The 13,176-nt window shown below is 38.5% G+C and overlaps 1 protein-coding gene across 1 annotated transcript in view; it reads left to right on the forward strand.

Annotated features, from left to right (window-relative positions):
- Nucleotides 1-13,176, forward strand: part of LOC101871346 (potassium voltage-gated channel subfamily KQT member 1-like) — a 465,763-nt gene that overhangs the window by 49,808 nt on the left and 402,779 nt on the right. Inside the window, exons 7-10 of the mRNA XM_005148017.3 lie at nt 5,620-5,730; nt 6,765-6,860; nt 7,689-7,817; nt 10,301-10,463. Of these exons, the coding sequence (XP_005148074.2) occupies nt 5,620-5,730; nt 6,765-6,860; nt 7,689-7,817; nt 10,301-10,463 (499 nt within the window). The remainder of the gene's footprint in view (nt 1-5,619; nt 5,731-6,764; nt 6,861-7,688; nt 7,818-10,300; nt 10,464-13,176) is intronic.

Genomic DNA, 13,176 nt, shown 5'->3' on the forward strand with positions numbered 1-13,176 from the left:
GAGACACCAACTTCCAAAGAGAAAAGGTTATATTTCAAGAGTGATTTGAAACACAATAAACTGGATCTGTTCCTAGATGATAGGCTTGAAAAATGCCAACATAATTATTGGGCCATAAACTAATTGTTTATCTACAATCAAATAAGCTGGTGAATAAGTCTGGGAAGGCAGACAAAAAAGTTCCTAATAGATATGTTTCTAATTCTTAACTTAGATGCTGCATAAACCTCAACTTTAGCAAAGTATACAGAAATGCAGATTATACTACATGTAGCCTAAGTTACCACTTTTTAAGTGATTCAGGATAAAAAAATTTTAACTATTAAAACATGTAATTAAGTTGTCAGGCAATTATTTAATTTGCAAAGTATCACCTATGGGTATGCAAAACAATACAAACTAAGGAGAATCTACTAAAAAAGAAAAATCCACTAAATGGCCGAATGGACCTGATAATCTAATGTGTTGGGAAGAAATAAACCCATGAACTAGCCTATACAACAATCACTTGTGAAAGACCTCAATAAAATGTGATAAAGATTTCAAAATATAAAACCTCATAGTTGTAGACATAAGCTCTAGCTAGCAGAGGAAAAGGATAAATGTCCCAAATGGATAGATTGTGCTGTATTTAAAAAAGAAAAGTGAAAGGATTAGGGTGTAAGAGACATTATGAAATATACCCCATGTCTACTTTAAGAAAACAAAGCAGTACACAGGCTCATTTATTCTGCTATTACTTTAGTTCTTCAGCTCAAAAATATCAGTGTTCAAATGACTGAACACAGTGGAATGCAGCTACTGTTTCTGCTTTTATTAATGGTCTAGCTGAATGATCTGTGAAGTACATTAATTAAAAGCGGGGCTGCTTGTAACAAGTTCAGTAGCATTAGGGGCTCCCATAAAAGTCTGTGCTAGTTCAGCTAAACCTCTGAGAAATCTCTCATAATTTCTTCTGGTATAGTGAAGTTCCAAAGAGGGTTGTAGTACCATGTGATTTAGAAAGACACCACTGAAAGAAATTAAAAGCAAGTAGTTTTATTAGTAAGGAGATCTTAATTTAATATGTAATCATTAAAGGATAGTCATTCATGTTTGCTCTGCACGATGTCTTTGTTGTTTCATTAAGTAATTCCTAGGCCTGTACCTGCAAAAGTCCAGAAATGCCCAGTTTCAGACCTGAATGAGAAGGTCCCCTTATCAAACTGAGGGGAGCAAGGTAGAGTGGAAAACAAAAAAGGATTTCCAGCAATCACTTTAGGAACTAGCGATGGTTTTTAGAATGCAATTCTGCCCATGTATGTTCATGCAGGGGTTATTTCTGCATGTAGTAAAACTTTCATGTGAAGCCAGTATGCTTTTCCCACCCTTCCATTTTACTTTTTTTAGCTCTAGTAATCCAGAACTTGCTTTATGAGTTGCATTGAATGTTCAGATATGCATTACAACATATTTTTAAATGCTGGAAGACACAACCTTGATTTGACTAAAGAGGAAAAAAATAAGGCAAAAAAAAATCATGGTGTGTTTATACAAGTATATTTTGTTAATAATTTGGGCATAAGGAATCTAAAAGGAGTGCAGTTATGAAGACCAACAGATAAGTTTAAAACATGTATTACTTTACCGTGCTGAGATAGATGACATGGAATCTGTAATTCACAGCATATGTATATGCCTTGCAAAATGTTCAATGAGGTTTTTTTTGTTGTTTTCCAGAACTTGACGTGTTTTGTATAATAGCAAGATAAAATCAGCTTTTTCTCTAGCTGTGTGAGGCACATGAAGAACACTGTTTAAATTGTTGTTTGAGCTTTTCAGACATCTAGGCCTCCTCAGCATTAGTGAGTCACGGTGCAGGTGCAGTTCACAGCTGGGAGCAGTGACAAAGGACAAAGTGAATCAGTTTCTTTTTCTTTTCAAATCTTCTGTAACATAGAAACACAGATGTGGAGTTACTGGGGATTGAAATTTGATTTCACTTTTGCCTTTCAAAACTGAACCATAGGAAAATAATCTTGGTAGCAAGTATTTGAAAGTCTTATATGTCTGACAAAAACCACAGTGTGTATTATGGGTAACATTTTGCTTTGAGTAGAAAGTGCAAGCTTGCTGAACTTGATACAAATGACCTGAAAGGCTTAAATATGAAAAAAGGGAAAATAAAGAATGAATGAGAGCTGGAATTAAATGCTAACTACATTCACCCACTTCAGTTAAATGCAAGGTTGTTCCACCTAGATTTGGCAGGCACACAGATTAAACTGCAGATATCAAAGGCTTGTGGTATTTTACATGAAGCCACTTTCAGAAGTTATGGCATGTTAGAACACATGCAAAAGTACTTCCAACAGCACTGTCAATCTCCCAGTATTGCAACCCATGTCACAGCAGTTTTTGTCGTTCCTGGGTATTTTTTCTTTAGGAAATAAAGGGATGCAGGAGTGCTTCTCTTCTGTTGGCCCTCTCTTGTGGATAGCAATGCTTATTGGTTTTGCTGCAAACAGGACTATTCTGTACCACTGAACTTGAGTTAAATAGTTACTCTAGTAGATGTTAGCTGACACAGAGGTACTTAGGGTCGATTGTTCATAATTTCCAGTAATATATTTCAATTTCAGAGCCAGCAGTTTGAACCCCTTTATATTTACTATGTTTGTTGAGGTATGCAATTCTCACTCTTCAAACTTCAGGACATCTGCCTATGTGAGAAGCTCTGTTGACTTCTACCAAATTAGAGTTCTTCCTTTTTTGAAGTGTACATGTATGATTTCAGAGCCTGTGTTAGAACATGTGCATACCAGCTGCAAAGTGTCATATTAAATCCGTGTTGCAAAGGAGGTGTCATTTTTCAAAGTTTAGTTATTGAACATTCTCTGAGCAGATAACTAATAACTTTTGGTTATACAAGGAGAAAGACATTCTGGTTGTGATTAAGAAAGCCAGAGCATTATATTATTTATAATCCTTTCCACATACTTCAATGCATTAATTAAATTACCAAGAAGTAATCCTTTTAAGGTAGCCAGGGATAAACTTTCTGAGACATGTTCAGGCACCTGCAGGAATCTGCCAGCCAAATGCCTGCTGTAGAGATGGAAAATCATCTTTTCTGTGGTTACAGCTTTCATACTGTCTTCCATAGTAACACTAAGGCAGCTCAACATTGCTGCAGTTTGTTTTTAAGTCCTGAGTGCTGGAGAACTAAAAAAAAACAACCACCCCACCAAAAACAAACAAAACCCCCAAAATAACAAGAAGCCTTTCATAAGAAAAAAGAGAGAAAAAGGAAGGAAAAATCCCAGACTATAAGGGGTCATCTGGGTGCACTGAGGATTTGAAGTGTCGTTAAAGAAACACTGCTTTAACTTCCTCCACTACCCACTAACACATACTGCATTTCAAAGCTGAATTTTGGGGGCTGGCAAACTCATCTGTTTGTACTGCTGCTAGTACACAGCACCTGAGTCATTTCATGGGTAAGCCATATTAAATCTGGACAAACACCTGGCAAGACAGAGCTCCTGCTGAGAGCAGTTTGGAGTTCAAAGTAATAGTATTCATTAGAGGATGTAGGTACCACAAAGTTGAGTTCATCAAGAGAGAGATTCATGAGAAATAAACACTAGCCTATTTTTTCTTTTTCTTTAAAAAAAACTTTTAAAAGCTTACTTTGATAGTAGTTGGTCAACCTGTGGGCTTGCTTCCATATTTAACCTCAGTCTTACCTCATTACCTTGGTATAACCGTGCCCAGTTCTGGTTCCTCAGTACAAGAAACACAAGGAGCTCTTGGAGAGGATCCAGCAAAGGCCACAAGAATGATCAGGGGTTGGAGCATCTTTTGTATGAGGAGAGACTGCAGGAGCTTGCCTGTTTAGTCTAGAGAAAGGCAGACCAAGAGATCTCATATCAGTATCTCAAAGGTGGGTGCCAGGAGGATGGTGCCATACTGTTTTCAGTAGACCCCAGGAACAGGATGTGAAGCAATGACCATAAAACTAATACACTGTAAGTTTCACCTCAACATGACGAAGAACTTTATGCTGAGGGTGTCAGAGCACTGGAACAGGCTACTCACAGAAGCTGTGGGGTCTCCCTCTCTGAAGCCATTCCAAATCTACCTGGATACGTTCCCATGTAACCTGCTTTAGGTGACCCTGCCTTGGCAGGAGGTTGGGCTAGATGATCTCTGGAGGTCCCTTCCAACCCTGACAATTCCATGATTCTGTGATTTAAACTCTTTGTTGGACATGACCACTGCCTGTGAGTCTATACCACTGTGGGGCTGGGCCCAGGGTGGTGAGGCCCTTGATTCACCAGCTGTGGGATTCCCTTGTCTCCTTCCTTGGGATTACCTTCTGTTAGGGATCAGCTGGTCCTTGTTATACTACAAACCCTTCTGATGGGCCAGCCTTCACCTGGACTCTGATTTCCTCACAGAACCAATCCTTCACTGACCACTAGGCTTATATTGAATTCTTTTCCAGCCTGCTGGGAGCTTTTAGAAACAGCTCCAAATCTCTGTCCCTACTCAGTTTGTCCTTGTCTCTGTGGCTTTTCAGAGTGGCCTGACACCTCCACAGTGATTTAGTCCCTCCACAGCTCATGGGCTGATAGCTTAAATTTGCCTCATTGTGTGGATCCATATGCTGACTACTGGACCTAATTCTAACTATGACCTGTGGGTGGACCTGCTGGCTTGATATTGGACCTGTTTCACAGCTGTCTGTGATACTGCATTATAATCTGGATTCCTGAGTGAACCTAGCTGTTCTTTCTGCATCTCTTTTGCTCGAGTGTTGTGGCACTGTGTCCTGGCTGTAGGGATACTACCCTGTTTGTTACGTTATCTGCTTTGACTCTGGGCTCTCCGTCTTTTAGGTAGTACCTGGCTCTTGCTACACCATGGTAAGTAGGTCCTGTGGTTTAAACACCATTTTGAGCAGCAAAGAGCTGTATTGTGTGGGGAGGGAAAAAAGCTGAACATGATGCCCCCTGTACTTAGCTCCTCATCTCCTGGAATATTTAGGCTGGGAAATAGCATGTCTTGAAATGGTTGTGTATTTCTTTTGCTCTGAAGATTCAAACTGGATGGTGTTAGTTCTGTACCATTTCCTTCCTGACAGCACAGAGCATAGCTTTTACTGTGCTGCATCTAGTGTCTCTGTCTGACTGTAGTTCAGCAATGTCTGTGTATTTACCTGTGTGCAAGTCAGTGCTTGCAGGGCTTTCTTCTCAACTCTGTGGAACTACATTTTAAAAGCAAAAGTGGAAGTACTGTAAGCCTATGGTATCAGGCCTACAGGAAAATCCTTGCAGTTTTGAAAGGGTAGAAGCAGCCAGCTACAAACTGTGAGAACAGCCATCCTGGGTCCAGACTACTGTTGCATCCAGAACAGTTGTGAATCCCTGTTGAAGAATGTAAAAACAGGATAAAGCCTCAGTGGTGTTTACCATACTCCTGTGTTTTCCTTTGACACAAACACTGTTGATCCATATATATATGTCTCATGATACTTCTCTACTTTTTTCTTTCTTTTTTTTTTCCTGCTTTTCTTGGGAGTGGGGGGAAAAAGGTACTGCGTTGTAATGAATCAGGTGTTTGTTTCTGACGTAGGTAACAGTCACAACAATTGGTTATGGAGACAAAGTTCCCCAGACATGGATTGGGAAGACAATAGCTTCCTGTTTTTCAGTATTTGCTATATCTTTCTTTGCTCTGCCAGCAGTAAGTAGAACTTGGTTCTCTTTACTAAAATATGTTTGACTTGGGCTCACAATTAGTTAGTTTTAAATTGGTGGCTTTGATAGGAAATAATGGAGGTGGGTGTTGCTTCAGAATGTGGACGCACACATGCTCAAGTGTATATGTCTGTGCACATACACACACAAAGGAAACTGCTGTTATCTTTACTGCAGTTGTTTTGGAGATGTGGCCTAGAAAGGAGGTAAGAATAATTTTGGCTACTTTGAGAACTGAAGTTATTCTTTGAGGAAAAGCAAAAGAGAAGGGTTTTTTTATCAGCATGTTGGTGCCAGAGGTGAAACTCCATTTCTGCTCTTTTGTGATTATGTAAGAACAGCCTGGGGTCCTGCAAGGAGAGGAACAGTTCCACAAAGCAGAGGTCTAGGAAACTGTATCTGCTTTCTTGCTGGCTCCTGTAAAGCATCTTTGGGCTTTTGGAGTCTTCAGATAAACAAATGGGGAGGGAAATAAAGACAGCACCATCAAAATAATTAGAAAAAGACAAGTGTATCTTAAGTAGCTATCAGTTTTAACAGATATGATGAAATCATAATGCATATCTTTGTCTTCTGTGCTCAGTTTGCCTGGAAAACCCCACTGGGCTTTGACTTCAGTTGTGGTTTGGATTTTGTGTTGGTTTTGTTTGTTTGTTTTCTCTCAAGGAACTAAAAATAAGTGCAAAGAATAGCTGTAGATCAGTCATGTGACATTGACATTTGCTTCTGATACCATTGGGTAGGGCTGCTGTGGAACATGACAATCTTTGACTAAAGTTACCTGTAGGTCACAGCAATAAACATGTGCTGTTCATTGAAGTTACATGATGCCAACATCGACATGCTCAATTTCAGATTTATCTGTTGAAATAAATAGAATTTTGTCACATTTGAAAATTCAGATATTTTCTATTTCTAGGAAAGTCTTTTATGTAAATGTCTTTATTTCCTAACTAAGTATTTGTTTTAGGCACGTAAGGCCATGCTGGAGTCTGACTAGTAATTTTTGGTTACATTTAGGGTATCCTGGGGTCTGGTTTTGCCCTGAAAGTGCAGCAGAAGCAACGTCAGAAGCATTTCAACAGACAAATTCCAGCTGCAGCTTCTCTAATTCAGGTAAGGTCCCTAACAATAAAATGTTTAGGTGAGGATTGGAGAGGGAGTATGACCTAGTAAAGTACTGAGAATCACAGTTACTAGACTGCTATAAATCTATGACTTGTATTTAATCACTTTGTCTTTTTGACCCACTTCAGTCACTAGATAGAATTAGACAGTTGCCTCTTCCCACTGTTCTGCGTGAGCATAGAAGGCTTTACAAACCTGCTATTCACAGGCATAACAACACAAACTGTATGCAATGAGTCTATTTGGCAAAATAGTAAAGAAAAAGTCTTTTATAATAATTAATTCATAACTACCTTTTAATATTCCCTTAAGTCTGGTGCAACTGCCAGATCCTGAGATGCTGTGAAAAGTGTTCCAGCATAACTGTCTATATGCATACAAAGAATGTAACAGCATGGTGCAAAAATACTCAGATGTAGCCCATTGCAGAAAAAAGAAAACAGCAGTATTCTATGATGCCTGTGGGGATTTTATGAGGGGTTTTTGGGTTTGTTTGTTTGTTTTACTGTGGGTGTGTTAGACTCTAGTTCCTAGCGGGAATGCTATAAAGAGTGTACTTAAGACCAGTGAGTGCTGAGTGTGTTTCCTGATGCAAATTATATTTACCACAATTGTATACAGGAAGGCGTGTGTATTATTAGGCATGGTGTGATGTGGTACATCACAGTCATTGCAGTCAGAACCCTTCTGCAGCATGTTTACATTGACTGAAGACTTTGCTGTCAGTTTGATTTGCAGCAACGTTTGACTTACGTGTCCTGCAGGACAGCAGTGACTGCTTTTCACTGAGATTATTGGGTTTGGATTTTGTTATAGACTCTGTGGCGGTGCTATGCAGCAGAGAAATCCTGCAGTTCTACAGCAACATGGAAGATCTATGTTACACCACCGGTGCAAAATCCCAAAAAGCCACCAGCGCCATCTAGCCCCAGCCTGAGAAAACAGGTAGTGGAGCGTTGGCAAAGTGCTCTGCTCTTGCTTTTACTTTGATTGAGATAACCTGCCAAAATCTTTATGAAATGTACAAAGAATTTGGACAGCTGAAAGGCATTTGTAATGGGATATTTGGTTGCTTTCCCCATGTTACAGCATGAGTAGTTTAGTTTTCCTTAAAATATTCCTTGGGGACAAGTGTCTTATCATTTTAAATTTTCCCTGATGCTTGGGAAGGTATCAGTTCCCCATTGGTTTATCCTCATTGAAGTCTACACTACCTTCCAAAAGGTAGTGTAAGTTAATGATGACACTTCCCCGTTTTGCACTCATTTTGCATACAGGAAGAAAGGAGAAAGCTAGCATACAAATTTGCATTAACGTTCAACATGTCGCTGACCATATCTTTGCTTTACTTGCTCAAGCACTTCTTGCTGTGGTACTTTTATTTGGGATGGTGTGTAGAAATTTGGGCAAATTCATGAGCTATGGCTGCAGTAAAGTGGAGCAGTGTTTGTCTACACAGGTGGAATTGCCTAAACATAGCTGTGTAGTTTTATTGGCAAGCTTGCTTAGCCTTCAGCACCACTTGTAGAAAGGCTCAGGTCAGCTGCAGGTCTAGCTCAGATACTCAGGGTTTCTAAAGTGATGTTATAGGCCTGGATTCAGGTAGTGAAATTCCACTGATCCCTATTGTCCAGAGGAGAATTGCAGTGCAGTTTCTGCACAGCACATGTAGAAATCTGCACAGACATGACCTGTACACATATGCAATTCATTTTGGTGTTGCAACATTGCAGCCAGTGTTGAGCAGAGTGCAACTTTGCCATGAGAGTAACACTTTCATGATTAGAGGCAGAATGGCCATGGAGAAAGAGGTAAAGCTGAAGCAAGGCTGCTTAGGATGTGTTGCTGAACTGCACATACTAAGCAGGATTGAAGAATGGTAAAAATAGACAGTTTTTAGTACCCTTAGTATTTTCCCTCTGTTTTCTCTAAAGAGAGGGATTTCCCTAATATATTACTAAACCTGAACTTCCCTGTGAACTGCTAACCCTAATTCATTAACATAGTAATGTTTTTTTCATCTCTTACAATGGATTATCTTCCCTTGTCAAAGGAGGCTAATGCTTTCTTTCTCTACCTAGCCTCTTACTCTAAAGACTTGAATGTATATTGATCATCTTGTGCATCTTATTCTCCATAGAACCCCTAGTTTCTTTTCCTTCTATGAAAGCCCATAATCTTTGTATTTAGAAGCATTTCAGCATATGATAGTGCATCCACTGACTATAATACTCATTTTATGCCATTTTTTTTTGTCCTCCATTTGATTAATTTTGAACATGTTTAGTTTAATTGCTGCAGAGCTGAACAGAAAAATTAATTAAAAAAGATTGGATGCAATAGTAATAAAATAGGAACTGGTTGACTTAACCAGGTGGCATTGCCCCTTTTGTGAATGTGTTGAGACTCGAGCTATTAGTGTTGATATGTGCAAATACATGTTCTTGATGAGTATGTTTATCTCTGACTGCTTAGTGGTCAAATCAGAGGCCATAACTTTTTGTAGAATGGAGTGCAGTAGCCTTTGATCTCAGCTCCTTGTCAGAAGATTAGGGGAGCAGCAGGTGACTTGAAATATGGCTCTTACCTCTATTTTAAGGTGTATGTGAATAATAGACCCAGGTGGGATTAGACCAAAGAGTAGATAATCACTGAGACTGGAAATAAATATTGTGAGAAGTAATATTAATATAACTGGGTGGTGGCAGCATCCAGGAGGCAGACAGCACATGCCATATAGTTAGTATATGATTGACTGATATCTTGCTCACTAGCAGTCACAAAGACAGACAAAAAGAAAGATGGAGACCAACCTTGCTTGGAACCAGTTAACAACAAACCTTCTGTTCCTTGCTCCCCCAATCCCACCACTTCTTTCATGTCAATTGTACGGTGTTTATTAGGTTGCCTCTCGGGCTTCTGAACTCAGAACTTCAACTTTGGAGGCAGAAGAAAGATTTTATTTTCTCCTGATGTGCCTTATTCAGCCTTTTCAGTAAAAAGTGAAATTTTCCTTAGTTAAAAAGTCTTTACAATGCCTAGCTCCTAATTCAAAGTTTATGGGTATGTTTAATTAGAGCTTTAGAAAGATGCTACAGCCAAGCTGGTGTACTGAAGAGGTTAGTATTTTGAGTGCCTTGCGGTTTGGACCCAGTTTGGAAATTTTACTAGAGATCTGATTTTCAGAATGTGCTAGGCAACTTCTGTGAATGAAATTCTTACCAGATTTAAGTTGATAATTCAGAATCAGCCACTTTGAGAATATCAACCACAGTTGTAACACTTTAGTTGAATTACAATTGCATCCTTTACAAAACAAATCCAAACAACCAACTTTAAATGAATTTACTGTATAGTGAAGTTCATATGTTTACTTTGCTTTTATTCTGATAGTATCTTCTGATTTCATCCCATTTCTACTACCACAGGCTAGAAGATACAAAAGAAAAGGGAAACTAGGCTGTGGTAATGGTTCTGCACCTGTAATAAACCCAGGAGAAAGTGCCTTGTCTGTTCCACAGATCACTTATGATCACATTGATGGACAAGAAGACAAAAAAGATGTGTCTTTCTACATTGAGGAACCTGGAGGTAATTTGATTTTACTTATGTTTGGGTTAGCATTTTTAGGAGACAATGTTAAAGTGAATTAAACTGGTGAAGAGAAAATTTCTGGGGTGGGGGGAAAAAATTAATCAGTAAAGGAAGGTGTCTCAAACCAAGGACAGTTATATGCCAAAACCAGGGCGAACACAAAGGAAACCTTCAGATTCCTGTGGTGTGAATATTAAAAGAATTTTCTTGGTATACCAAAATCAAAATGGCAGATATATATTTAACTCTACTTTTTTCAATTATCTCAGAAGTGGATGGAAAGCTTTTTCCTATCTACCCCATCTTTAAATTTTACCTCACATAAAGCCTGAAGGAAGAAAAATAAAACTTGAAGAATATCTTTACTTTTTACAGCAGCTTCTTAAACACTGTGCAAGTAAATTATGATAGGAAAAGCTGAATATTTTTATGCGTATGCCAACCATGAGGTTTTGATAAGTAGGATTTTTTCTTGCTTCATTTAAAATATTGTGTGTTGGTATAAGAGGCTGTTGCATTTCAACCTGGAAACTGGTTAAATTTCACTGCTGAGCTAAATTTCACTACTTGCTTTGTTTGTAGGATTCATTTTAATTAAGTTTGTAGTGGAAATGTGGGTATGAAACAGTGTTGTTTACTATAAAGTCAGGGCTTTTTCATGAAAGCTAACTTTTCCACCTTTGTGTTTATTTCCTTTGTCTGATGGGATTGGGGGAAACTATGCTAGCTCTGGATCTGCTAAGACTTTAGCTCAATGGGAGATTGTTTCCTCATAGTCTTATAGGAGGACTTATATTCCATACCCACAGGCATGCAAAGTCTTGCCAAGTTAACTGACGTATTCAAAGATGCTGGCTGTAGTCTAAGGTATGTTATCAGGTGGTGCTTTGTCTTGAGGTTTATCAAAGACAGATGAAAACCTAACATCAAATCTGTATAAAATTGCTGCTCTTATGTGATATTGAAGCTGACACAGAATTTCAGCCTGGAGAGAATATGGCTGAAGTCTTTATGTGATGGCTTTAATAAAAACTACTTTATATTGTTTTGACTCAGAAGGAATATATAGTGTCTTCTGTATTGAACATAAACAAAGGTAGGAGTTTTATTAGGTTGCTCTGACTTTACATGGTTCCTAGATTGTATTGTCAATGCAACTGTCATGTATGACACAATAGTCAGATGTGGCATAGGAGGGACCTGAGAGCTGGGGTATACTGAAGCATATCTATAGGGAATATGAACATCCGATCCCCACAAGGATTTAGAGGGACCTTCAAGCCTGTGCTTCATGCAACTGACAGACATGAACTGCCATTATGGAAGAGTTTCTTTCTTCCACTGACTGATTGAGGTTTTCATTACTCCTCATGTTCTTCTTTGTTTTATAAACTCACATAAATCTCATATCTGTCATTTTGAGGTCAGAATGCTTTTCAGCAGTGGTGGTATTTTAGTTGTCGTTTGGTATTTCCAGTGCTTTCTATAGGTTCTGGGAAAGGGGTGGATGTGTGATTTATAAATTTGCTGCTTTAACTGCATGTCTCTTAATGGAATACTGTGTTCATTCTCAGAATGTTTATTAGATACATACAGCTTCCCTTGCTGATTATGTAATAGCAGATTTTGCTTAGTGTATTTTGATATTCTGGTATCAATTGGTGATGGAGAGAAGCAGCAATGTGTTGTGTACCTTGTAACTGTAGAGTTAAGATGTTGAAGACCACGTTGTCTGTAGTCATGACTCTGAAAATACACATTTATTCACTTCATCTATGTTCCTTAAGCATTCATAGTTAGTCTGAGCAAAGAGACTGAAAAGCCAAGCCTGTATCTCTTCTTGTCTGACATCTAGGTAACTGAGGAAAATGAAAGGTTTTCTTTTTTCCACTTTTTCTGAAAACATTTTCTTGTTCTTTATTAGAGCTGGTCTAATTTATTCATGTTCTGAGAAACAGCCATGCATATTATTCCCTTACCAGTTAAGTTTTATCTATTTTTCATTTTCTTTCACATTTTGCCTTAGCCAGTGTCAGGCTAAGTCACACTTCATTTGATTTTCTGATTTATTCCTTCTGTTGCAAAGCTTCCAAGAATGTAGTTGGCTAACTTGATTGCTCAATTGACTGAACATTCTTGACACCTCTCAAAAGTTTAAACCTGATTTCTCTTGGTGAAATTCTTGCCAGAATTAATAGGTTTCTATTCTTGGGAAGTGGAAGTACTAGGCTTCAAGCCTGTAAATGGGAATATTTTTTCTGTCTCAAAAGCTGAGTAGAAAAGACAGAGAAAATAATAATAAAGAAATGAAATTGAAAAGGGCCATGCCAGCTTCTGTTTCAGTGTTGCTATAGTGGAATATTTTATTCATTGATTGAGGGGACTGGATGTTTTACAGACGATGGCAGACTTTGGTGTTGAATTAGACCTCTTTTATAGGCTTGACCTAGGAAGAGCAGAGCTATTGCTTTAAAATAGCTCTTCTAGTCTGTTGCTCTAGTCAGATGTAAAAGAGACTGTAGGGAGACCTGAAACAAATGCCTGGCAAGTGCAGACAACAGAATAAACAGTCCCATTAAGGCAATTTTACATTCTGGGTAGAAATAGACTGAAATTAAGTTAAAATTTCCTCGATAAAAGGGAGCTTTGCCTTAATCCAGGAACCACATTGTATGAATGTGCCTTTTCATGAAGTTAAGGTTTTTCTTAG

The sequence above is a fragment of the Melopsittacus undulatus genome, chromosome 5 (genome assembly GCF_012275295.1).
Source record: "Melopsittacus undulatus isolate bMelUnd1 chromosome 5, bMelUnd1.mat.Z, whole genome shotgun sequence".
NCBI lineage: Eukaryota > Metazoa > Chordata > Aves > Psittaciformes > Psittaculidae > Melopsittacus > Melopsittacus undulatus.